This window comes from Pseudochaenichthys georgianus, chromosome 3, assembly GCF_902827115.2.
Source record: "Pseudochaenichthys georgianus chromosome 3, fPseGeo1.2, whole genome shotgun sequence".
Lineage (NCBI taxonomy): Eukaryota > Metazoa > Chordata > Actinopteri > Perciformes > Channichthyidae > Pseudochaenichthys > Pseudochaenichthys georgianus.
Window position 1 is genome coordinate 13,998,188 of NC_047505.1, and position 25,538 is coordinate 14,023,725.

The following is a 25,538-nucleotide window of genomic DNA, read 5'->3' on the forward strand; positions in this document are numbered from 1 at the left end:
GTGTAAAAAGAAAACAATACAATGTTATATCTTCAATGTTTTACTCAAATTGAAATGAAAGAAAAGCATTGCAACGTTTGTTAAAAGGTAATCCTTCTGACATTGGATGAATGTAATTAACTTTAGCTCTAACTAGTTTATTCACGCAATTTAAACCAAAGTATAGCCTATAGCTGCAATATAAGTTAGTGTGCATGTTGTCGGATGTCCACTGACTAACGTAGAGCGTTCACACAGGATCTGCTGGTCACATGATGTCCTGATGAACAGAAACACAAGCAGCCCGCTGGACTCAGATCTCTAGATACTTCATCACTCCTTCGCTGCTCCGGTACAAGTCCGGGCTGCGGTGGTTTGTTGATACATGTCTTCTTCTTCTGTTTGCTTTAACAGAGGCTATGTACTTATGCAGTGCCCACATCGTCAGTAAATGGAAGTACTACAAAGAACCCCGTTTAGTGCAATTATTTCACAAGTTTTGTTATACACAGCTCGGAAAAAATTGCCGAGGTCCAGACCTCGGTGACCTCAATGGTGGATACGGCCATGATCACAGGTCGCCTTTAGCTTAGCGGTGGGAACATGAAGTCATGCAGCCGTGAAGCAGTTCCATCATAGCCTAACGTCTGCTATTTGTTTCTAGCTATTGCATTTACTCTTCAACTGTTATAGAGGTCGTGTTCAAATGTGGTGGTTCTCCTGCTGAACAGATTGCACAAGTATATTACATTTGCTTTTGCCAGAGATCTTATTTTGTGCAATAATCCACATAAAAATCCCATTTCCTTTTTGTCGAGGGAGCCCTTGCACTACTATCCGGGTCTGCCTACACATTTGATCCCTTTTTATCTCTCTATAACAGTATGCAAACCATTCTTCCAAATGTGTTATTTCATGAGCTTTAAGTCGTACTGTGGAAACAACATGAACACTCTAAAGAAGATGTGCTGTATTTTATTGTTCAGATCGTTTAAACACCACTTTGATACCTTCTTCAGAGGTGTCTTGACTTGATGGTGCGTTCAAGTTAATTCTCCCAGTCAGGATAAGCAGCACAAAAGCCCCATCTTCAAATGTTATTAAAGTAAAATATAAATGTTTATCTGCCCTGTGATTCTGATACACTTTCATAATAGGTTCTTTCTTTGACCACTATACACCTTTCCACCTAGTTTCAAGAAATCCTATAATCATTTTTCCGTAATACAAACAGGTTAAGCCAAATTGAAATATCGAAATAAACATAGTATGGTATGTTGAATATGAGTTGCAACTAAGTATTTTTTATGTATTTTTTAAGTATCATACTCTAGTCTTCTGCTCCTATTTATGTGAATACAATTTTTTTGCAAATTAGACATGATTTGCAGTGTTTACTAACCCTTCAGGCTGTTAGCTTAGGTAGTTTGCAACAGATGATTCAAATTAAATGCAGGCACCAAATCTCAGGTATGGTTAAAAGGCAATTTACTTGGTAATTTGTTCCAATGTGAAAGCAGGTAGGATTAGAAAAACAACCACAGGAGAGCTGGCAGTCTCCCAGAATATAAACCGGCAGGCAGGAATCTGTCAAACTGACTAACCCCCGATAAAGCTCCCCTGAACAAATACTGAGGAGCAGTTGAGTAACACAGAGCAGCCGTGCAGCATGTGGCTGATGACAGAGGGCAGATTTTCGGGAGTTTTTTTTGCCAGGAGTTGTTTGTGTCATTTTTCACAGCGGTGCAGTTTCCCTGCCACCTGAGGACCACTCTCCATGTCAGCTATGAAATACAGGGAAGATACTGCACGTAACCCCAGGCGATGGGATAAGTGTGACTGATTAAACACTCCTCTGAATTTACTGAGGTGCCTGCAATATACCTTTTTCATACACTGCAGACATTTTTACTTGTAATGGCACAATCTTTGTGAGCCAGATCCATAATGATGGTGAACTGCATGCTGACTCACTGCCATGGCTCTCAGGACATTTTGGTGGAACTGAGCGATCGTTTCTATCACCTGTGCTGCTCCTGCTATGTCCTCTTAACAGACATAGAGCCAGTTAAATGATTTACTCAGTCAACTGAAAGATGAATAATATACAACGACAAACTGGGAGCAATGTTAACTAATGATTACTAGTGATAATGAATAGCTTATTATTACCATAAACAATCACAGGATGAAGAGTTGAGGCTTTTTGTCAATTTTCGACACATTTCAAATGAACTGCAAACATTCTAAGTCACTTCAGTGTAGTAGTAGAAACATTGATGGGACATTTACTTCAGCATCAGAATCAGAAATGGGTTTATTGCCAAGTGGTTAACACATTCGAGGAATTTGTCTTGGTGTCTTTAGTGTATACATAAACATACATACAGAAATATAAAACAGCGATAAAATAATTTGAAGAAAACTAGAATTACATTAAAATATAGAAATATTTACATTGAATATGGATTAAATATAGGTATACCCGTAAAAATAAAATATGTGCAGTTACAATGTAAGTTAATGTTAACATTGTGTGCATTAATGTAATGCATAGAGTCTATGATGTGACTGAGCGCAGCCTCTTGCCAGAGGGGAGGGGGGTGAACAGTTTGTGTCCAGGGTGGGAGCCTCAGGGTCCTGGAGGCGTTCAGGTATTAGCGCGATGGCAGATTGCAGCCAATCACCCTCTCTTCAGAGCGGATGATGACCAGATGGTGATGGAGGAGGTGAGGATGGACTCGATGATGGAGGTGTAGAAGTTCACCATCATTGTCTTTGGCAGGTTGAATTTCTTCAGCTGCGTCAGGAAGAACATTCTAACTTTTTTGATGAGTGATGGGGGCGGGTGGGGCTGCGTTCTTCCTAAAGTCCACAACCATCTCCACTGTCTTCAGATAAAAGAGACATCAGCCATGTTAGCGTCAACACCACCCTCCTGCTGCCCCTCTCTCTATGGCTCTCTGTCAATCCACCTGTTGCAGTGGATTGTGTTTCCATTTCTTCATTTGGGAGGCTTTATTTATTCCACCCATCCATCCAGGATAGATTGATAGAAAGAAAAAAGTATGTCTGGTTAACATTTGTTTAAAGGGGCCCTATTGTGGTTTTCGGGTTTGTCCTTTCCTGTAGTGTGTTATATAGGTTTTTGTGCATGTAAATTATCTGCAAAGGCTAAAATCCCACATATAGTACGTGATAGGCTATGGTGTTGTTGACCAATCAAAACAGAGCTGGCCAGCTAACCAAGACTGGTTAGACTGGGCTCTGGTTTCAGACAGAGGGTGAAAAGAGGTGCTGCAGCACAGGCGCAAGCATGTCGTAGTTGAGGGGAAAAAACACAAATATGGACCTGTAAATGAGCAAACTAGGGCCCCTTTAATAATAACTCCCATTGAATTATTAAATGCAATGAACTTGAACTACATGCGGAATCAGTGTTCTGGAATCAGTCGGACTGACATTTACTTTGTTAGTCGATACCAGCACTGATTCCCTGTGCCTCCACCTTCCCCTGCAGAGTGGGTTTGTAAATCGTATCTCATTTGTCAAAGTGTGGAAGGCTCGGTGTCTTCATTATAGAGTTCCAACTCTTTGACACATACTGTCATTGTAACCAGCTTTTGAGAAGGCAGTAGACTTACACTAGAAAAATAAGAATCAATATGTCTCAAAGATGTCAGTTAAATAAATAATCTTGATTTTGTATAGGCTGTTGTCTGTCTGACAACTGTCCCACAATGCAATGCACAGGGGAAATGGATGGATTTGCCAAAAACTTTAATTTTGAAGCTTATGTTCAACGAAAAGTAATTTTGTCATTCGCTTTAAGTAGCAAAACCATATCACGATTGCAACATCATTTAAAATTGCAAGTAGGTAATTTTTTCCAAATTGTGCAGCTCTAATTTAAAGATGTTTTTTATGATTGTGGAATAGTGTATAGACTAATAGAAGACCTATGTTGCAATATGGCACCTTTAATATTTTAGAGCATTGATACCTGACTACATTAGTTAATTGTATTTAAAATGTAAACATGGTAGAAGAGGTGATCTGCAATGTTGGTTGAACAGCAATAAAGGTAATGTGAAACAAATAGAACTGTAAAGTATGTCTTTGACTCAGTGGGTGTCAGGGGACCAGAGAGAGTGTTTCCAGTAAATGTTAATAGATTCAGAGAGTTTGCCAAAGCTGGCTTTTCAGGGAATAAACCAGAGCCCATCTTGTGTGGAAGGTCAGACTGACTCCATTTGAGAGGTAGCACGTCTAAAGCTGCCAAGAGCCGATTCATCAGGAAGAGAGAGAACGGTGTGTGTGTGCATGCCTGCTGTCAGTGAAGGTACTCTTATGATCGGCTATCTGCTGTGTTGTCAGTAGAGCAGTAGAGAGGTTTTTATGGGCAGATCAAAAGATGATGGGCCGATCAATTTAATCGCAATTGCAGTGACCTCAAGGATAATTGTATTTATGGTAATATTAAAGACATTTAGCTCATCATCTTGTAGGCGCAATACAAAAAACCTGTTTCTTTTTGATTTAGGCTTTGCCTTAAACAATCCTGCTAATAATCCATCAATACTAAGGCTAACTATCAATAAATGTCAAAAATAAAATGCATTGGATAAAGCTAGCTCTCTACTGAACCAATTTATTTTATAAGGGCACAATCTGTGCACCATTCACCATTGAGGTATCTTTATTTTGTCTTGTCAGCACACCTACAGTAATGTTCCAGACTGGAGGGGCTTTGGCTTTGGGGGTAAATGCTTTGATCTGACAATCAGAGGGTCAGTGGTTGAATCCCCTATCCTACAGTCAGCATGTCAATGTATCCTTGGGCAAGATATTCAACTATAAATTGCTCCCATAGGCATGTCTACAGTTTAGGAATAAGCCTGGAAATGAGTCAGCATTTTAGTACTTGTATTTCCCGTTTTGAGTTAGATGCGTTGGATAAGTTCTGTTACCGACATAGTTTTCTACATCTGGCGATTGTATTGACGCTTCAATAAATGGTTAGTTTGCCACAGATCTTATTTTCTGCAATATTCCTAAATCCACTATAGGATTCCCATTGCTTTTAGTCAAGAGAAGTCTTGCCATGCTAACTTCCAGGTCGGCCTACAAAAGTACGTCATTCCATCACCACTCTATTGAAGTGTATGTAAGTTGCTCTGGATAACGGCTTTAGCAACAAACATTTTTTTTAGCTAGCAATGGTAAAAAATGTAATACTGTAATATGGCAATAGTTTGAACGGTCTTCTTTTCCTTTATCCACCTTTCCCCCTAATCCCTCACATCCTTCATCCAACTGTGTCCCCCCCCGTATGTCTCTCTTAGATCAGTAACCCCCCGTCTTCCCTCTCTACCTCCACAGGCTTCGCTTCTTCAGCAGGAAAAACAGGGATTCGTCAGCAGGATTCTAAAAGGCACAGTTCGATTCGGGAAACTACAGGAAGAAGTCAAAGTAAGTTCCTTTTTAAATGTCACTTTCACACCACAATTAGCGCCACTGTAATTTGAGAAGTTCTGTTTGTTTCTGTGTCACTAAATTATGCCCTAAATGTGAAGGGACCGCATTGAACACAGCATTTTACCTGAAGCTTATTTTGCCCACGATAATTCTCCAATCTATTCCTTATTGATCAGACCACTTCCACTTCCACTGTCGCTCTGCTCCTCTCAGAAAGCACCGATTAATGAACACTTGGGTCTCTCAAATTCTCTCAAGATGAGCTCATTGACTTTTAAGGACTTCCGTTTCACGTCTTTAACCCAGACACACATTCAGCCTGTTCAATGTTAGAAAACACCAGCAATGAAAACAGTTAGGGCTGTAGCTACTGTCAATTATTTTCATTATAGATCAATCTGCCAGTAATGTTTCAAATCGATTATTGTTGTTCAGTTTATAAAACCTCAATTTCTTTTAACCAACATTTCAAATACTTCCATAATATTTAGTTTACAATCAAACATGAGAAAGAATAGCAGGAAGTCATCTCATTTTGGTAATGTGAAATCAGATACTATTGGTTGTTTCACTGTTATATTTCACACAGGATCCGCCCTCTACTGGACTCTATGGGTACAGTGGGCGGAGCCCCGATGTATACACGACCATAATAGCGCTTAAAAAAAATGAAAGGCTGATTTATCTTCGTCCACTTACATACAATCATGCTGAGTTACCATCATTCGTTGAGAAAGAAACGATAATTGTTTTGTCTCTGTTTTGGGAGTAATGTTGTGAAGCCAGCCAGACCTCCATGTCATTAATCTTGTCACTGTTACAAGAATGTTGTTAAAAATTGGCAAAAATACTTTAGAAATGACAAATTAGCCTGCACCTTTGTGATTTTATTGGCATGAAGTATAACAACAGCGTCCTGTCTCGTTGAGCTTGGTGATGAATGCTGCGATGACAGAAATATTGACTGTTACGTACTGAATGAGCAGGCAGCAGACACAAAAAGAAGTACACAGGCCACATATAGAAAATAATGCTCCATTTATTTCACTGTCTGGTAGCTTCTGTGATCAGTAGTGTGGCACTAAACTGAAAGCTGACAGTAGATCATTGACACAAACACAGAAAAACATAGAGGGGTGGGTACAGAGATGGGTAGAGAATATAGCGGCAGAAAGAAGTTGACAGAGAAAGGGTAAGATAATAATATACAGAACCCTAACATCAGCAATGGCTACATATCCATTTTGATGTGAAATATCGTTACCTGAAGTTTATAATTTAGCATATCTAAGACTATTATCCAAGGGCCCTCGATTATCTACACCGCACAGAAAAGGTTCTTAATTGTGAGTGAAGAAAGTCGGTAATTGTTTAATGTGCGTAACTGGTCCAAACAACCCCAAATTAATAAAACCAAAGATTCCAAACCACCATGTTCATGGACATAATGTTTTACTAACTGTTCATTATGAAACACTCAATTTATAGTTGAATCCTTTCTTTGAAGTAGTGCTGCAGATGTCACAAAGAGTGGTACAGCTGCAGCAGTTCATGACGTCTTACAACACAAATTCCTGAAACACTCAAATGTTTGTTTTGGTTTCAGAGCTATAAGAAAAACGTTTTGTTACACACATGATAAGCTTGAAGATTAACCAGATTAATTGAAAGAAATTGCAGTTTATTTGACTTTATACATGTGAAAAATGTAGCTAAACATTTTAGGTTACGTTTAAAATGTATTTTTAGTAATTGTCAAGCTAACATCATGGTTTGATGTGACCTTTCTACCAGACGTCCATATGCCAGAATGATTGTTTGACAGTGTTTGTCTTACAAGCTAAAGAAAACCAAGATGCCACATAAATAATGCACACAACCTTGAGGTGTCAAACAACAACAAATCCACATGGCTTTGGTATGGCACTATGTGCATTTGACTTACTGCATAACGGTAACAGAGGACTCTTTAGCCATAAGCCCAACCAAAGATTTGTACAACCTGTACCGCAAAATATAACAGAAAAATACTTTTTTAACATTCAACCTATCAAGGAAATGAATGGAAAGTATGTTGCTTAACATTGAATGAGTATCAAAACACCTGAGATATGAGTCTGGTTTATGCCTCACAAGAACCACATATCAACATAACAACCCTGAATGGTGTGCATCTGTATTTGTGGCAGAGAGAGAAAAGAAATGGGACACATTCAATTACCAATGCTAACAACTCTGTGACATGTTTGCCCAAAGGCAATGCTGTGGCAGTAAAACATGTACCAACAAAACATTACAGCCAATTCATTTGATTTGTTCATTTGTATCAAGGCCTACTGTATATGCAATAGCAATAGGTCGAATTGTTTTCCTTGCTAATCCGGTACAATGCTTAGTCTCTTCCTGTAGTATTACTTGTAATATCACACAGAATTTAGAAAGTCGCTATTCTTGCGAATTCACGACTTGTTTATTACATATCCCCAAACCAGAAAATAGAGAGGTTGCAGAGTTATATCAACAGGTTCAACAGACTGATACCTTTAAACCCCTCAAGATATCAGTGTACCAATGCTTTTTCTACATTTCTAGAAGCTGATGGCAAGGTATCACAATATGACATACTTTCAACTTTTAGTTACGTTTAGCTTTAACAGAGAGAAGACATTTGGTAACCTGTAGTTCTACCTTTAATGCTAAATTAGAAATAAAAGTGAACAATACAAAATATTATATGTGCAATATTTTAAGTGGACTTTGTTTTTTCCTCCCTACCTTGCTTAAATATAGTTTAAATTAACTGATCACAATTAAATATTCTGTTCGTCAAATCTTATCCCACGTATTATTTTAAAAGGAAAACTTTCAAGAATTCCTTTGATTCAATGTTGATAAATGAGGGCCCAGGACTCTGTAACTGCGAGTCAAAGGTTAAAGGTCTGCTCTCAAATGTAATGTTTGACTAATACACACAGCACAAAACAAATAAAGAGTACAGAAATACATCACAGAAATCTACCTACAGGCACTACTCCTATGGACGAACACAGCTTGCAAGGAGCTATGTTCCTGTTTGCCAAACAGTTTTTGAGTTGCAGTGCTCAACTAACAAACAAAAGCACGGTCCAATGTTAAAGGCGGCATTGGGTCTCTTTACTGGCCCATTATTTGCATGAACAAAATGTACTGTTAGGCATGAAAAGTATGTTTAGGAAAGGGCATCATATTTACATAAAGGCTCCCTATCTGTTCACAAAACACACAAAATACTGACATTATTCCATCCTACAAACACCAGTTCTTGAGTAGCATCCTATCAGCCCCTGGTGGAGCAGTCACACATGCCCTGGCACAGACACTGGCAGAACCCATAGACCAGACAAACTGTCAGGCTTGATGGCACCAGGCTAACACATACAATGCCCAGGGTCACTCTCTGGATCACCAATAAATAGATTCCTAGAGGTAGTGAGCCAAAGTATAAGAAACCCAGCAGCCAGACCAAGATACGTGGGACATGATTACACAACTTGGACAGGGCGTCCTGTTCAGCCGGTCCATTGGAGCCCATTGATACGGAGTCCAGGCTCTGCTCGGCATAGACGTCGGAGCTGCCATTTCGACTTGGGGAGTGCTGCAAGTCCCTCTGCACTTCCATTATAGTGATGACCAGGCAGTTTGATGAGTCATGGGACAGGCTTGATGAGGAGAAACTCGTAGGAGTCAAGACCACCTCCTTATGGTCGGAGCTCCAGGATTTGTCCCGCATCGCCAAGTGGGACATGATGATAACATCGTCAGGGAGGGCTGACACCTCGTATTCTGTGATCTCAGTTTGGTGTCGGCAAAAGGGGCATGAGATGAAGGCCGCCCCATCAGCAATGTCCAGGATTTTACCGAGGCAGCGGGCACAGACCCGGTGAAGGCAGTCCAAGATCTTAGGCTTGCGGTTGTGGGCATTGTAGCGTTGGTAACAGATTTTACACTCTAATTCCTCTGGTTGAGGGCAGTCCTTCTCCTCTAACTCAGCCTGAGGACAGCTCATCTTCAAGTCATATTCTGAGGAAGTTGAGAACAAAATAAAGAGTTAGAGACACAATCAGAATGAGGGTAAGATGTAATGACATTGATATAGTACAGCAATACAAAATACTTTGACCAGAACGTTGGAAATTGCACTGAAACACACTGATTTTTGCGACTACTTTATCTCTACCCAGCAGAGAAAGGTCAGCAATCTGCCTTCCTCTCTGACTGCTTCTATTCCCTGAACCTGACGGTGATGAATGATTTATGATTTAGGAGTTAGATCTGGGTGTCATCCCAGAAGCCTTTGTGACATAGCATAGCCAGGAATGCTATTGATCTTTGCAGAGAGGTGGTGGGAACAGTGGCTCATTGAACATTTCCGGTTAATTCGGGAATTCTGAATATAATACAATATTATACAATATTGTTACAGATCTTAATTTAAATTACCTCAACCCTGACCCCTATATGAAGCCCTTTTTAGGTATATGGTCTGAATACAAAACTATTCAGAAATGAAATGTCAAAGTAAAAACAAGTTGTACAACGAATATCTAGGGTAAAGGTTATGAGTGTGTTTTCAAATGAATCATCCTTGGCGTGTATCACTACTACAGTAGCATATGCCATCATCTTTTGTGCTACTGTACATAATTAAGGCCTGATATGAAAAAAGTCCAACATCTGTTTTCTGGCAGAAATCCTCAATCATCATTCATAAGATCTAATGATCAGTGGTCCATGAAGCATTTATCCATAGTAAGCAAGCATGTATTCTATAATGTAGTATGTAACCGTTATTTTCATTGCCCACTCATATTTTGAGTTTAGAGTTTTATTATAATTTCCTCTTTTTGATCTTGCTTTCTCTAGCTCAATTTATGGTGAACTGGTTTTAAGCCTTTGAGAGTGAAACTGAATTCCACCGAGAGGAAATGCTACCGTCTTCCTGATTCATTATGGCCATGTGTGCGAATGTGCATTGTAGAGTGGAAACAAACCCTTTGGGTAATATGAAGATTCAATAGTTCAACCACATATTTGTGAGTGACTAATATGCAGGGCAGTGTACAGTAACATTAGACTGATGCATTTGTACATGCTTGTATGGGATACTATGTTGATAACATGGGAATCTCCTGGTTAAAAATGTGTTTGATGCAGTAGTAAAAAGTAGATTGTTGGTTCAGTGGTGGTTTTGAGAGATGGTTGAACATGGAGCTTAGGATGTTTCTATTGTAGTATCAACTCTAAAACCCCCCACTCACCCACTACCTTGGTTTGTTAATACTACTATTGAGCAGTACGACAGTAATAGGGGTTTAACTTATAATGCCATCACATTATGTAGTTCCAAAATGTGATGCCATGCACAAACACCCAAATAAAGCTTGCAGACTGCAAAGACAAGTAGAATAGGTAAGCCCTTTATATCCTGGTGAAAAGGTTATCTAAATTAGGGTTTAACAGGGAATATAACTGACCACATGAGCAACTCTACATAAACACAAATAGCCAAAATATAGAAGAAAATAACAAAAAGAACAATTCGAACTAAGGTCGATTACCCAATTACTATTAATAAAATGAGAACCATTGTTTTAAAACTTCACCCCATGACAATCTTTTGTTTTGAAGTGTTATAATAATGGTCATACAGGACAGAAACACTGAGTTTATTCTCTGAGCTCAGTGAGTTTGCTCGTCCAATCATACAAAAGCTAAAGTAGGGCAAGACAAAATAAGAAAACAATAACCAATTTAATTCTGCACACAGTGACTAGATCAATTTCCACCACTTTCACATTTTCTTTCTGCTTTTATTACAAAAGATATCTGAGCCATGATGTGTTCTCTGATAACCCACTACAAGAGGCAAGGCGTGAAACCCTTTTAGTAAGTAAAGCAAAACAAACACGCTGTGGTTTTCTTGAAGAGTTCATTTGTCCTGGGTAATAGGTGGGATCATATAGAAAAAGGGCTGTTATTTTCCTATCACCAGACCAGTAAAAGATGTATTCCTGACATCAATGTATTTTTGTACATGCTGTATTGAATTACATATTCATATTATGTATTATATATTTTTAACTAATTAATCATTGAATTAACTTTGTTACAACGTTACGTGACTTATATAAAGTCTCTAGATGCAGATCATGAATAGTCTCTTCCATCAAAGGCTATGTGGACGGTCATGTTTTCACAAACTATTTTTAAACTTGTTTTATTTATCATATAGTTGTATGCCTTGTGTTTGAAGATATAAGCTCATTGTTTATATTTCTGGCCTATAAAGATGAAATGAGTTAGGTAAGAGTTGGCCCACTTCCCTTCTGTCACTATGCTGAAATGTGACTCAGAGAGTGTGCGCCCTCACACCAGAGCTGGACGATATTGAACAAATGAAACATCACAATACTTTTGACCAAATACCTCAATATCGTTATTAGGGTTAGGGTTAGGGAGCAATTGGTGGCTCTATTCAAATGATTTACTTACAGCTTCCCAGTTCTTTGGCTCCCTTGCAAAAAAAATTCACGGAAATTCAACCTTTCTTTTACTCTGAAGTATCCAGGTTCACTATTTTGTGCCTTAAATGTGCAACTTACAGTACTTGACTCATTAACGTCCGACAACCCTGCCAAACTTTCACGAATAGCTCTGAATTTTAAAATCAGAACCAGATTAAAAACCTACTATATGTTTTTTAAGTATTTTGCCTATACTTTGCCCAAATCCGTCTCCATTGAGGTGCATGTGAGAACAGGTACAAGTCTCATGGTGGTAAAGGTAGGGCATTCGAAGACGTAGGCTACATTGCCTCTATTGTCCTATTATGTTTATTACTGGATGTGGACATGTTTTGTCTCAGTGTGGTGGGAGGTCTTCATTGGGTCAGAACTATGTACCTCCGGTGGATCCCAGTCCTGGCTTGAATTGGAGTTTGGGGCTGAGTTCTGGTTCTCTCAACGTGTATATATATATATATATATTTTTATCAGCCCCTCGAACATGCTAGCAGTTTTTATTACTTTGGATATCTGCTCGGATTGTTCCCCTAGGACGGTCCATGTTTTTTTGTCAATGTTTGTATGGTTCAATAAAGGTTACAAAGTTTACAGAAATTAGAAATCACTGAGTGCTTCCATTAGCTTTTTTTTTTTTAGAAGTTACCTCATTTGTTTAAATATTTCAGGCAGCAGTTGCGTTAAAAATCCTTCAGAAAAATGTCAAATATGTCAGAAATAACCAGCTTCTGCTGCCTCTATACTAGAATCTGCACGTCCTGTACAAATATAAATGTTGCAAAGAAAGGGCACTGCACTGGGATTGTGCAGGACAAATTACAGCTCCCTGTTATGCAACATGAGCTTGGACCTGAAGTTCACAATTGAAAAACTGTCAATAATCATTACCCCTCTGCAGTTGCCAGAAATGTGAATTACATTTTTCCAGTAAATCCTATGATTATCAAGTTCACAACAAACTGTATACGAACCAAATCAAACTTGTGCATGTCAACCTCTCAATCAAATGTTCTTCACCATATGTCAGCAATTTATCATTAATATTTTAAAAAGCAAATACCAAATAAATGATGACTGTCAACAACAAAGAGGAGATAGGAAATTAAGATAAATGTAACCATTCTCACACATACACACACTTTTAATGCACTTTATATACTATTTTTTTTTTTTAGCAATATTTTTAACTATTTATTCCCCCATATGATTGTATGTCCTATTGCTGTGTTTTTTAGTGTTATGTATTTGTTTGTATTTGTTGCACACCGGGACAGAGTTGCACTCTCGTTATACTCTGTGTATAATGACAATAAAAGGCTTTAACTTAACTTTAACTAAAGGGAGAGGTAATATATGCAACTAAAGTCATCACCTGGAATTGAGTGGGGATAATAATAATAATAATAATAATAATAATAATAATACGTTTATTTAGTGTAGCAGCTTTCACAGAAATACAATTCACAATGTGCTTCACAAGAAAGAACAAAAGTAAAAATGAAGACCACAGAAACATGAATACAATAACAACATGAGGCAGAAACAACCTGATCTCACCAGAATGCGTGACTCCACCACGACTCCTTAACACCACAATGCGTGGTGGAGTCACGAACTTTGTTACATTTGCGTGTCGGCACCACACAAACAGGATTCTGGGTAGTGTAGTGTCTTCTGCCGTCCAAAAACTCCGAAAATATATTTGTTTCTCCGAATCGAAGGGGGAAAATACAAAAGCATTGCACACAATTCAAACCAATCAATGTTGTGTAATTAACAAGGACAATTTGGTGTTTTTTAGTCGATGAGTAGTGCAGATATCACTGTAAAATCAATCGACAGTAAGGAGAATAGGCTACTTACTTCCGGGTGTAAAATGCTCCATTATCCAATGGGAATGGACGCTCGTAATACAAGACATGATCATTATCTTTTAAATAACGTTAACTAAAGGGAACAATCTATTTGACACAGCTGAAGCTCTGGCCTTCCTTAAAAACAAACTAATTTAATAAAAATAACAGTTGCATTACACACAATGCACGTTGTAGAAATGCGTGTGTGCACCACGACAAAGGAGCCTCATTCACTTTACATTGGGGTTGTTTGCGTGGTGCCGACACGCAAATGTAACAAAGTTCGTGACTCCACCACGCATTGTGGTGTTAAGGAGTCGTGGTGGAGTCACGCATTCTGGTGAGATCAGGTTGGGCAGAAATTAAGGTTAACATAAAAACAAAACACAGACCACATAGAGTCCCGAAAGGAACAAACATAAGAACATAACACAATTAGATCTTGCAATTCTGTAACCACTTTGCTGTAGAGACGTTTAAGGGATAATGTGCAGCGCCAGCGACGCGGTCATTATGGGGAAAGAACACCGACAGGCAGATCAGGATCCCGACCCGAAGCTGCATGCAGTTTGCTTTTCGGCCAAACTGTATACAGTTAAATCGAACGGACTTGTTTGTGCAGATGTGAGCGTCCTTAACAACGGTCAATAAGTGCTTCACAGCGGTCTGTCTGTTCTGGATTAACAACGTGTCACGTGTTCTGAATTGACCAATCAGAATCGAGTATTCAACTAAGCCATGTAATAATGTATTTTTGACACTTCAAATAATTGTTATTAGCTTCTGATCGTAGAGCTAAACCCTGGTGTTTGAGTTGAGTTATAATAAGCCAAGTGTGCAGTTTTGACGTTCACGATCAGCAAGGGGGAACCTCTCTCTGTGGAAATCTATTAATCACCACAGGCTATTCCATCACTACGCAACCATTTGCGGAGATGGATGTTGTCTCCTGGGAAAACACACATTTCCACCGGGCTGCTCTGGTTCAACAACTAAACATAGTTGTACATTCTTTATCTGCTGCCATATTCTTAATTTCTGAACCTTGAAATTGCTTTGAGGCTTCGTGTTGAAAGGTTTATGAACACAATCCACATCTTACCCATGAGGAATCACTCTCGTACTGCCACGGAAAACAAATCTTAAATCAGAATTAGGGTTGCCAGAAACTGACCATGATCAAAATCGATTATTCGGCAGCCCTGGCAAATAATAATCGATTATTATTATGGCCTTGAAGTGAAGTTGGTAATGGACGACTGTGCTGTGTCTTTCTCTGTAACCTCTCTGGCGTGCTTCGCACTCAAATGCGAACGCATTGTTGAGGTTGAGCTGTGATAGACCAACGTCTTTTCGCAGAGCTTGCATTTAACTTCCTTTGGACTTGTATGTTCGAAGTAGTTCCACAAGGAGGAACTCTTTTTACCTGCCGGCTGCCGCTTTGTTCATCTTTAGTCGCACGTGTGAGGGAGAGGGGGGGTGGGGGCGGGGTTGGTGTGTAGCGTGCTGCAGCAGCAGTCTGCTCTGCACGCAGGCTTCCTCCAAGTTTACAGTAAAACAAACTGGTGGTGTGACCAATGGCCATTTACAATTATTAATACTATTACTATTATTAGCATATATATATTTATATATATTTTGGTTGAAACTAAGCCAGAAAAAAAAAACCCATAAATAATAAATAAAATAAATAAATATATATATATATATATATATAAATACAATCGATTTTTAAAAATAATATTCGATTATGGAGACTGTAACGAATAATCGAATAATCGCTGGCATCCCTAATCAGAATAGTGTAGCCTATAGGGAACAACAATTAAACACAAGGCATTGTTGAGGTTGTTCATAGTTCTCTGAAAGTATATTTTCAAGCTTGAATTTTTCAATATGCTTGCGACCATATTGTTCAATACAGGCAGATGGAATCTAATTGGTGTTAAATGGACTGCAGCTGATAACCAATGGAGTGATTGAGTGGTTGATTAGCAAATAATTTAGTGGGAATGCTGTTTACAGCATGGGCAATATGATAAAACCCACATTGAAATTGAATGTGTTTAAAAATACTACATTTATAGCCTTCAAATGTATGCATTTATATTTTAATGTAGTACAACATCTGCCCAGTGTTGCGTTACACATGTATGAATATATGTGTTTTTATGTACTACTTAACAATCTTCTCTCCGGTTGACTGAATTATTGAACAATCGACTGACTAATTAGTTTGTCTCCAAGAAAAATATGAGTCATGAGTAGGTGGACTGAAGCTGACCTTAAAGAAAATTTAAGGAACATTTATTTCAGAAACACTTTTTGTTATATTCCATGGAATGCTCTTAACATCCCGATAGCAATGAATATATTAAATGCTTTGACAATAAATACATCAAAAAATGTCATCTGTAGAAGCCGTAGCGCTGTAAAAAGCACGACCAATCATTTTAGTCGGCCCGGCTAACTGGATGGCCTACCTGCCTGTCAGCCTTCCATCTGTGCACAAACTTATCTCGTGCCCTCATTGGTCATGTGCGCGTTTATGTGTGTTGGAGGAGGGGCTCTGTGAGGAAGTCTGAAGGAAGAGGCAGATTTTTTCCGGTTGTGTACTTTCAAATTCTAGCGCACTCGAGCTGGTTTCTCCGAAATTACATACCCCACCTTTAAGGAACTGATTGGAGTAGAGCAGGGGTGGCCAACCAATCAGAGGTAAAGAGCCAATCATTTTACTGTGTTACTGCAAAGAGCCACATCATACACACAGGCACACATGCTGGGTGTATGTCCCCGACCTCTCTCTCTCCTTCTCTCTTTTGCTCTCAGCCTTTCTGTGTGCCCCTCTCTATCTCTCACACATACAAAATTCAAATCTAAAAATGAACAATAATTGACACACACACACACACACACACACACACACACACACACACACACACACACACACACACACACACACACACACACACACACACACACACACACACACACACACACACACACACACACACACACACACACACACACACACTCAAAAACACACCCTCCCATAGACAGACACATGCCCTCTCACATACAGAAACATGTACCTCCGCTCAGCCAGATTTCCTATAAATGTCACAGTCCATGATATTGACAGAAATGGACTTAAACCTCTCCTACCAGTATTAAGTCCAGAGGCCAGTTATTGTCAATCATTAATATTGTGTCTCACACACAAACTCTCAGTTCAAAACATTTCAAAAAAGTAGTTATCTTACTATGCATGTTGCTTCTTTGAAACGTGCAGAGGATGTGGAAGGGGCTCAAATGCCTGAAAGGGCACATCATTTAATAAAAATATGCCTGGCCTTTATTCTGTCTGTATCTCACGCACACATTCATGACCGTCATTTACAAATAAATGAGGTGTGTTTTAGTTCATTCTCCTCACATGACATCTCAACTTGTACCCAACCCTCTGACTGACAGAAGCTCTGCTGACAGAGATGCATTTTCTCTCTTGTTTATTTCTTTACCGCAAATCACCAAATTCGGGAGTCCTTCTGTGTCAGCTGCCAGCTTTCCGGGAGCAGGCCTTCTCACACACACACATACCACTGCAAATTGTTACCGTTTTGATTTGACAACATTATATTGAGTTATTACGGTTTTATCAGAGTTATATTTCTGCCGATCGGAAGCAGATCTCTCCCTTCACTGTCACATCGCGAGTGCAGTAAAGCCTGCCTCCAGTACTGCAGGATCTGCATTCTGATTGGCTAAAGCACTTCTTTGTTGAAAACTCTGTGTAACGATTGGGCTGGAACTTGTGTGTTGTTAACCCTTTGTTAACTGGGATACATATGCGCAAAAAACACAATTACAATTCGATATGAACTGAGGAGCCGCATGAGACTCGGCAAAGAGCCGCATGCGGCTCGAGAGCCGCGGGTTGGCCACTCCTGGAGTAGAGCCTTGATGCTGGAATGGATGAAATTGTGTTTTTGCTCTCCAAGGTAATTATGAATCCAGTTACATCTTCCTGAAGCATTCGTCTGAGTTATTCCATTAATCTATGGAAACACTTGGGAGACTGGAATTGGACTTTTCATATGGCATATTGAGATTGGCTTTGCAAGGGTTGAGGAGGCTACCAGTGTACTTGAGCAAGATACAGACGTCCATCTTAAATAATTATGTTGGATGCACATAGAAACATTGAGTTAGCCTGTTGTCTAGGTTGCAAATTGCACTTACAGTAATCAGTAATGCGAACTGTAGTCCTCTATGCAATGCAATCAATCTTTTTCACTATGGCTCACTGGGCTGTGAAATTAACTAGCAATGTCCTTCATTCTTACATGACAAAGAAACACAAGCACAATTTCATAACATGGCACAAGAAAAACAAGAATAAAGTAAGTCTGAATAAATGGAGCCTTTTCCTTGATTATGAGATATCACTACAATCTTAAAACATAAACAAGCCATTACAATGACTGAACAAATAATACAATCTGAAAACAGTTGTGGAATCTTGTACTAGATATTGAAGGATACGCCTACCATGTCACTAACTGGAGTGGAACTACCTTGGGATTCATCAGTTGTGTAACTGACAACTAGCAGACATCCAGCATATGCTCAAATGTGCATTGTCTGTTTCCTCATTTAATCAGAAGCTAATTTCCCACAAGCAGTTAGAACAAGATGGTCCTCCAAAGAGGAACAACATCAGTTCAGTCAGACAACTCACGTGTTTCTTTATATGTTTATTACAAGCAGCATATAGTTTGAGTTTGGCGTCCAAGCTCGGGCCTCATCACTCCACAGATTTACAAAGAACATTGAGTGATGATTAGATAACTATCCCCGAGCCTACAGGTGGATGCTGGGGTGGTGGTGGGGCAGGCGAGCAGCAGCAGCAACATGAACACAGCAGCAGGGCACGAACGCGGCAGCAGCAGGATTAGCGAGGCAGAGGCAGGCAGATCTCGCAGCTTAAATAGAGCGGCAGGTTGGTTGTAAGAGGGACGAGGTGCGTCACGTATAGGGTTGGGTATCGTTTGAATTTCCACGATTCTGATTCCGATTCCGATTCTACTTTTCGATTCCGGTTCTTAACGGTTCTCAATTCCGATTCTTTGAGGGGTAGGGTAAACATATTATAAATTGCTTCTTCCACCAAAAAAAAGTTCATTTATTCGAGAAAATTGTACACAGGTTAGTTTACAGTAATATTCACATTAATCAGTCTGTTTATATTCACTGCTATGTAACTGTAACCTGAGAACCACTGAAGCTACAACAGTGCAACAGTCCAACTTTTAAAGAACAGTTCAAGGATATCTGCCTTCTCAGGCATACCGGGAAGAAATGTTTGAACATTTTAAAGTAAAATGCTTCAATCTGGTGCACTTTAAGCAGAATTACTAGAGACTAGATCTAGGGGGTACAACTCTAAACAGTAAACACCCATATGAAAAAGATCGGTTTACATTTTATTAATCAAATAAGTATGTGAACATAACCAGTAACCTACCATAGCCAATAACAAATACATGTAACGTATTTTATTTTTGTTGTTCATTCATATCTTATTTTACTATTTTATTTATGCATATTTTGTTATCTCTCCAGTTTAAAACTATATGTCTGGTTTACTGTCCTATAGTATACATTGCAATGATTTCAAACCTGTTTTATCCCAATAATTATAAAGGAGTGCCTTGGAAATATGTGGTTACATAAATTGTGATCAAAACGTTTGAGACCCACTGAGATAACTTAGACTAAAGTGAACTATCTAAACACTGAGAGTCCTTTACCTCACTGAGCTGTAGTTATCAGCCTCAGTCTGACTGGAGAGGACTCTCCCTCCACATCATTGTAGAAACATCTTCTTCTTCCGTTAGAGCAGCTAGCACCAGATGCTAATAACAACAGCGCGTACGGGTGCACCCTCCCTCTCTCCCTCGCTCGCTCCCACGCTCGCACTTTGGCTGTGAGCTGCGGGTGCCAGATAAGCCAAAATCCCCCATTTTCATCACTTACAGCGCCCATCGTACAGGGCAAATAAAAAGTGTAACCGGGATGAAAAGGGTTTTACATTTACTTAATTATGAATGTTGTTACATCAAGGCCGAAAATTAGGATGAGCACCAACGGTCAAAAATGTTTTTTTCCCTCCCAGAGCTGTCAGCGCAGCGCCTCCACAGATCTGGCGCCCTAGGTGAACATCTATAACGCCAGTGCTACGGGCCGGCCCTGGTCCCAGGTTACGCTGTAGGAAATGTAGGTACAACGCTACATTTCCCGCCCCGCCGCAGTCATACAGTAGACTACGGAGAGCGGCGAGAAACATTTCCTCAGGCATCGAAAAGCGGAACCGAAATTCACATCTCTAAATGATGCCGTTGGAATCGAAATGTTGGAACCCGTTCCGGTTCGGAACCGGTTCCAACATTTCGATTCCATCTTCCATCCATCTTGGTACCCAACCCTAGTCACGTATTAATGTATCATTGGTGCTCGAGTTGACTGCCTGAACTAGCTCGCAGGCTTCGCCCCATTTGTGCCCCAAAACAACCTACCGTATTTACCGGACTATAAGACGCGCTTTTTTTAGCTGTCTGGCTGGTCCTGCTACTTATACTCCGAAGCGACTTATATATTGTATTTTGTCTGACTGCGTTCAATCTACGGGAAAGAGATGGCACTGTTTACAATCGTAACAACTGACAACTGCTGTACTACCGAAAAATAAAAAAGGCACGGCAACCGGGAGGATGTGTCATGAAACTTTCAGGATGTTTTGGGATGGATCAACACAGCATGGGCTTCAGTGACGACCGACACCTACATCCTGTCGGGATTCAGAAAGGCCGTCTAATCGGAGCTGATTTGATGGTGAGTCTGACGACAGCCCGGAGCAGGACATGCTGCTTCATCTTCCAACAGAGTTGGCGGAATTGTTTAACAGCGACACAGAAGACTTCAGTGGATAAATGCGACCTATACACCGAAGCGACTTATATGTTTTTTTTCTCTCAACAACACACTTTTTGATAAGAGCGACTTATACACAGGTGTGATTTATAGTCCGGAAAATACGGTATGTTTAGATCAGGCAACACATCCCTCCCAAAGCCCCCCCCCTTGTCCTCCGTACCCAAATCTCTAAAAACGGAGGTACAATGGAGCTGATCCAGATTTGCTACGGTCATGACGTAATATCGGAAATGTGGGCTGGCTTTACGCCCACGGCCCTATCAGAAACGTTGCGATCAGAAACAATGCATGACGTGTTTTGGAAGTTAAATGGTCTGTGTTTACATTAGCAAGCATTGCTAACACTCAGAACTAACCTGTACTGGAGAGAGTATGTCTAAACAATTAGGATATACAAAGATACTCCCCCACCTTGTGGTGAACCCACAAGAGAAAAAGCATTTGAGCTCCATACTGTTTCAGAAATAATCCTTGAAGTGGTTTTGTACATGATATGGCGTTTAATCACGGCAGTAACTTAGTTTATCATTCAAATTGTAAGATCTATTTTCTAGAACTTTACTGTATGTACTTTTGAGCCTGATCTATTATAGGAAGTCTATCCAGAGTCACATTTTCCAATGGGGAAAATCAATATTACTTTGAATTATTCTACAAACTGCTATCAGTAACCAGTCAATACGTTTATTTTTGGCAAAAAGTGCTTTGATCAACATATTTTGTAGTGTAATGGAAATCACTTTGATCACCAAGATAAGAGCAAAGTCAAAGCTGTGTTTTACAGCTACAGTAGTCTAAACGCGCCAGACACTGTTATATCTGCAACTTTACAGCAAGAATTGCCAACAGTCAATATTCTGCAGATATCTTGTCAAGTTGAAATAGATGAAAATAGTGGACTGCTCTGGTAAAATACCCTTTAAGTTTTCAGTGTGTGCGTGTTTGTCTTGCATTTGGTTTGATCTCCTTTTTATATATGTCAGGAAATGATGGGACACTTATCGTTCCCATCATTATTCCCTTCTCCCCTGTCCCCTCCTCTCTGCTCTTTCAGTGTATGGTTGATGATATCTTTGACCTTTTCTGTTAGAATATGTGCTTGGTGATGCCTCTCTGAATTATGCCATTGATCCTGAGGATTATGCTCATGCTGATGTTTGCAGATATTTTAACCGTATTCACAACAATAAGTCATTGACACAGAATTGCTTTTGGTAAAATTCCTTAATTTAAGGAAAATAAATACAATTCATGTTGAAATACACAGAATAAGCTTACGGCAGGGTTCCTCATTGCGCGTCTCGCCAAGCTTTTATTGGTGGCTCGCATGGCAGTAGGCTAAACAAAGTCAATAGGAGTGGCTCTCCTATTGACTTTGTCCTATCAATGCGGCTCACATGTACAAAATAGTGAAGACCACTGGTATACGGGATCCATTGAATAACAGCAGTTGTTTGCATGTTTCCAATCATATTTATCGATTTGATTGAATAGCAATTTAAGTTTGTATTATACTTATACAAGGTGTTACATCCCGACTAGGGGAAGAGGAAAGCAACATACACCAGTTGGAATGGGTTATAGTTATAAATAGTTTTATTGTATAGCAGGATAACAAAATGGCAGGCAAGCAGCCTGGAACAAACAAAAGGCCACAAAGACACCGGTTTAAATAACAAACAAAAGTGGCCACAAGGGCGCAAGTTTAAATGGGCAACCAAACAAAGGGAGGACTCTAATAAGTGAGCCTACTTAAATACAAAGGAATATACATAACTAAACCCTCACTATCGCAGTGGTACAAACTAATGAAAAGGAGGCTGTAAGAAAACACAGCTAAGCTAAATAACTACAGTCAACGTAAAGGCTAAGATACTCTAGTCACATCTAATCATATCAACACTCAGGGCCGGCCCTTGGCATAGGCAGTATAGGCGAATGCTAAGGGCGCATCAACCCAAAAAAAAGTTAGAAATAAAAAATAGATATTTATTTTTATTTCATAACAACACAATTTCCCGATTTTGGATCAACAAAGTACATCTTGTTATCTTATACTAACAGAACTACGCCTATATTACAGCGCCCATAAACTATGGCACACCCTCCGCCCCCAAAATCAAGTTGAACTGCGCCAGCCCCAGTAAAAACCAGAGGTTTATGTGAAATAGTTCTTTTTTTTAAATAATGGTTTTAGTGTGCAATTATAGGTTTTAATTTTGTATTAGTGTTAATTTAAAAATAACTCAAACTCCCAAAAAATGTATACAGCCTCTTTGTGCTTTTATTAACATTGGAATTTACTGTGTAAGCAGCCGCGAGGGCGAGAGCTTTAGAGAGCTCTCTCCTGAAAGACTGAGCAGCTCTGATAACCTCAGCTCAGTAAGGCACACCTTTATATGTTCATTATAGTTATAAAAAAAGAAGACAATAGATGAAAAACAGGTATAACATACTACATGACAGCAAAATAAAGTTGTTATTAATAAACATATATCACAGGTTAACACAGTTAAGACGACCAGGAAGACAGCAGCCGTAACACAAGGATTCACATAAAAAGTACACCATGAGGAGAACTTTCAACTATAATAATTATGTTATGGTAATCATTAAAATATTATTGGAATACTACAGTAAAAGATAAATCAACGGAGCTTTTCATTAAATTGGGTTAGGGTAATTAGGGTGAGGGCTCAGTAGTACTCAGCTATGATGGCAAAATGGGTCAGTACATGTGCTTCATTGAGTTGACTGGTACATTTATCTGAAAAAATGTTTAACTATTAAAAAGACCTGTGTACAACTAAAATTATCCGTCCGATATTGATGCTATTCTGTCAGTAATACAGTTGTAAAAGTGTATTTCATATAAAGCAGTAATTTCTGTGTCTGGGGAAGTGGCTCAGGCATGTATAAGAGAGCAAGGCAGGTAGAACAGCGGAAACATCACAATATATAAATGTATTGAACAAAAGGGTTGAATTAGTAAACATTCTTTAAATCAGCGAGAGACCAGGAGGAAAAATGGTTATTTAAAAAAAAATCATATTTTGAAATATTATTTATTCGAAAATAATATGATACAGTACAGTACTATTACGTCTGGGTCTCTGTGTTTCATTAAAGCTTGGCTCTGTGTGTGTGTGGAACGAGCCATTTTGTGTGCGTGCGCGAGCGAGCACCGGTACCGGAGATCGTTGTTGTTAGCTTCTGGTGCTAGCAAGCTACGCTAACGGATATAAGGAGTTTTTTCAACAACAAGGTGGAGGAGAGTCCTCTCCTGTCAGACTGAGAGGCTCAGTGAGCTAAAGGACTCTCAGTGTTATCTCAGTGGGTCTCAAACGTTTTGGTCACGATTAATGTAAACAATTATTTCCGAGGCACACGTTTATATGATCATTATAGATATAAAAAAATAAGAGAATAAATTAAAAACAGGTATGAAATAATATGACATTAAAAAAATAATAAAGTTTAAAAGGGAGTGATTTGTAAAATATCCATAAAGAAATAGTAAATCTGTTTACAGTTCTGTTTCAAATGGGTGTTAAGAGATGTATCCATAGATCTCTTCATTTTGCTCTCAAAGTGCACCAGATTGATGCTTTTAACTTCAATATTTAAAAGTGGTGTGTGAGGTCCACACACCACCTATAAAAATAGCACTGTACCCCTGCTTACACCTATATGCCGTGAGCTGATATCGAGCTTTCATTGTAACAGTCGCGGGTACACTGTGTATATTATTGAAGTAATCTGTGTTCCCAGTGTCCAGATATGAGTTTGCTTAAACATATGTGTGTGCTTTGTATTAAATAGTAGCAGTCTGTATAACAAGAAGCTGGAAATATGAGAAGTGAAACATTTGTATTAAGAGTAGTGGAGATGTGAGAGATGAGATATCCTTATTTGGACACCGCGTGGCAAACATCTGGAAGAGTAAAATGTGTGTGCGTTCTGTCAAAGAGCCATATGTTTCTGTAAAGTTCTACACTTCAAAGCATTTCTGTAGGACTGCTTGAGAGCATAGGTAATGTTTTCCTCGTTATTATTGGTATTAATGTAACTTACATGTATTACTTGTATTAGTCAACTATAAACAACTATATCTTAGACATATCTTAAAAATGCCAAGGGTGTGTGGAGCTGTGTGTATTGAACTGATGGAGGAGGGGGCCGGAGAGAAGGAAGTCTATGCAAAATACCTCAAACTTAAGAGACTCTTATTTCTGGGTCGCCTCGGCTGGCTCGCGCTGATAGGCTGCGACAGGCCATCGTTTTTGTATCTCCCAATAGATGGACCCTATGGGAGGAGCCACCGGCACCACTCCTCCCGTTGGGATTACATGTAGCCCTGTTGTGTCCTTGTGTCCGGTCTCTTTCTCCTCCTGCTGCCAAGATAGTAAGATCTAACAGCACTCGGACCAGAGCAGGGGTACCCCTTTAAAGTGTATTGTTGTTGTTTACCATTAAAACAGATTATTGTTTATCTTTATCCTGGTGTTTCGAATTCCTTCTTTTATAATTTGACCAGCTCATCAAGGGACGCGCGGAGCCGAGGTGGGCTTCAGACCGCCGTCCTCAGTGCTCCAACAATATGCGTGGGGATTGTTGCAGTAGAGAATTCCACTGTAACGATCGGTACATTAATGGGAAACCCTAAATG

At 39.4% G+C, this 25,538-nt stretch overlaps 2 protein-coding genes across 4 annotated transcripts in view; one reads left to right on the forward strand and one right to left on the reverse strand.

The window, feature by feature from the left end:
* The window catches only part of cep89 (centrosomal protein 89), a 114,060-nt gene that overhangs the window by 43,801 nt on the left and 44,721 nt on the right, over positions 1-25,538 (forward strand). For all 3 annotated transcript variants that reach the window (XM_034107851.2, XM_034107868.2, XM_034107859.2), the window contains exon 16: positions 5,362-5,451. In XM_034107851.2, coding sequence (XP_033963742.1) covers positions 5,362-5,451 — 90 coding nt within the window. The remainder of the gene's footprint in view (positions 1-5,361; positions 5,452-25,538) is intronic.
* LOC117465034 (E3 ubiquitin-protein ligase RNF182) overlaps positions 6,477-25,538 on the reverse strand; it is a 32,430-nt gene continuing 13,368 nt past the window's right edge. The window contains exon 2 of the mRNA XM_034107881.1: positions 6,477-9,516. Coding sequence (XP_033963772.1) covers positions 8,774-9,516 — 743 coding nt within the window. The 3' untranslated portion in view covers positions 6,477-8,773. The remainder of the gene's footprint in view (positions 9,517-25,538) is intronic.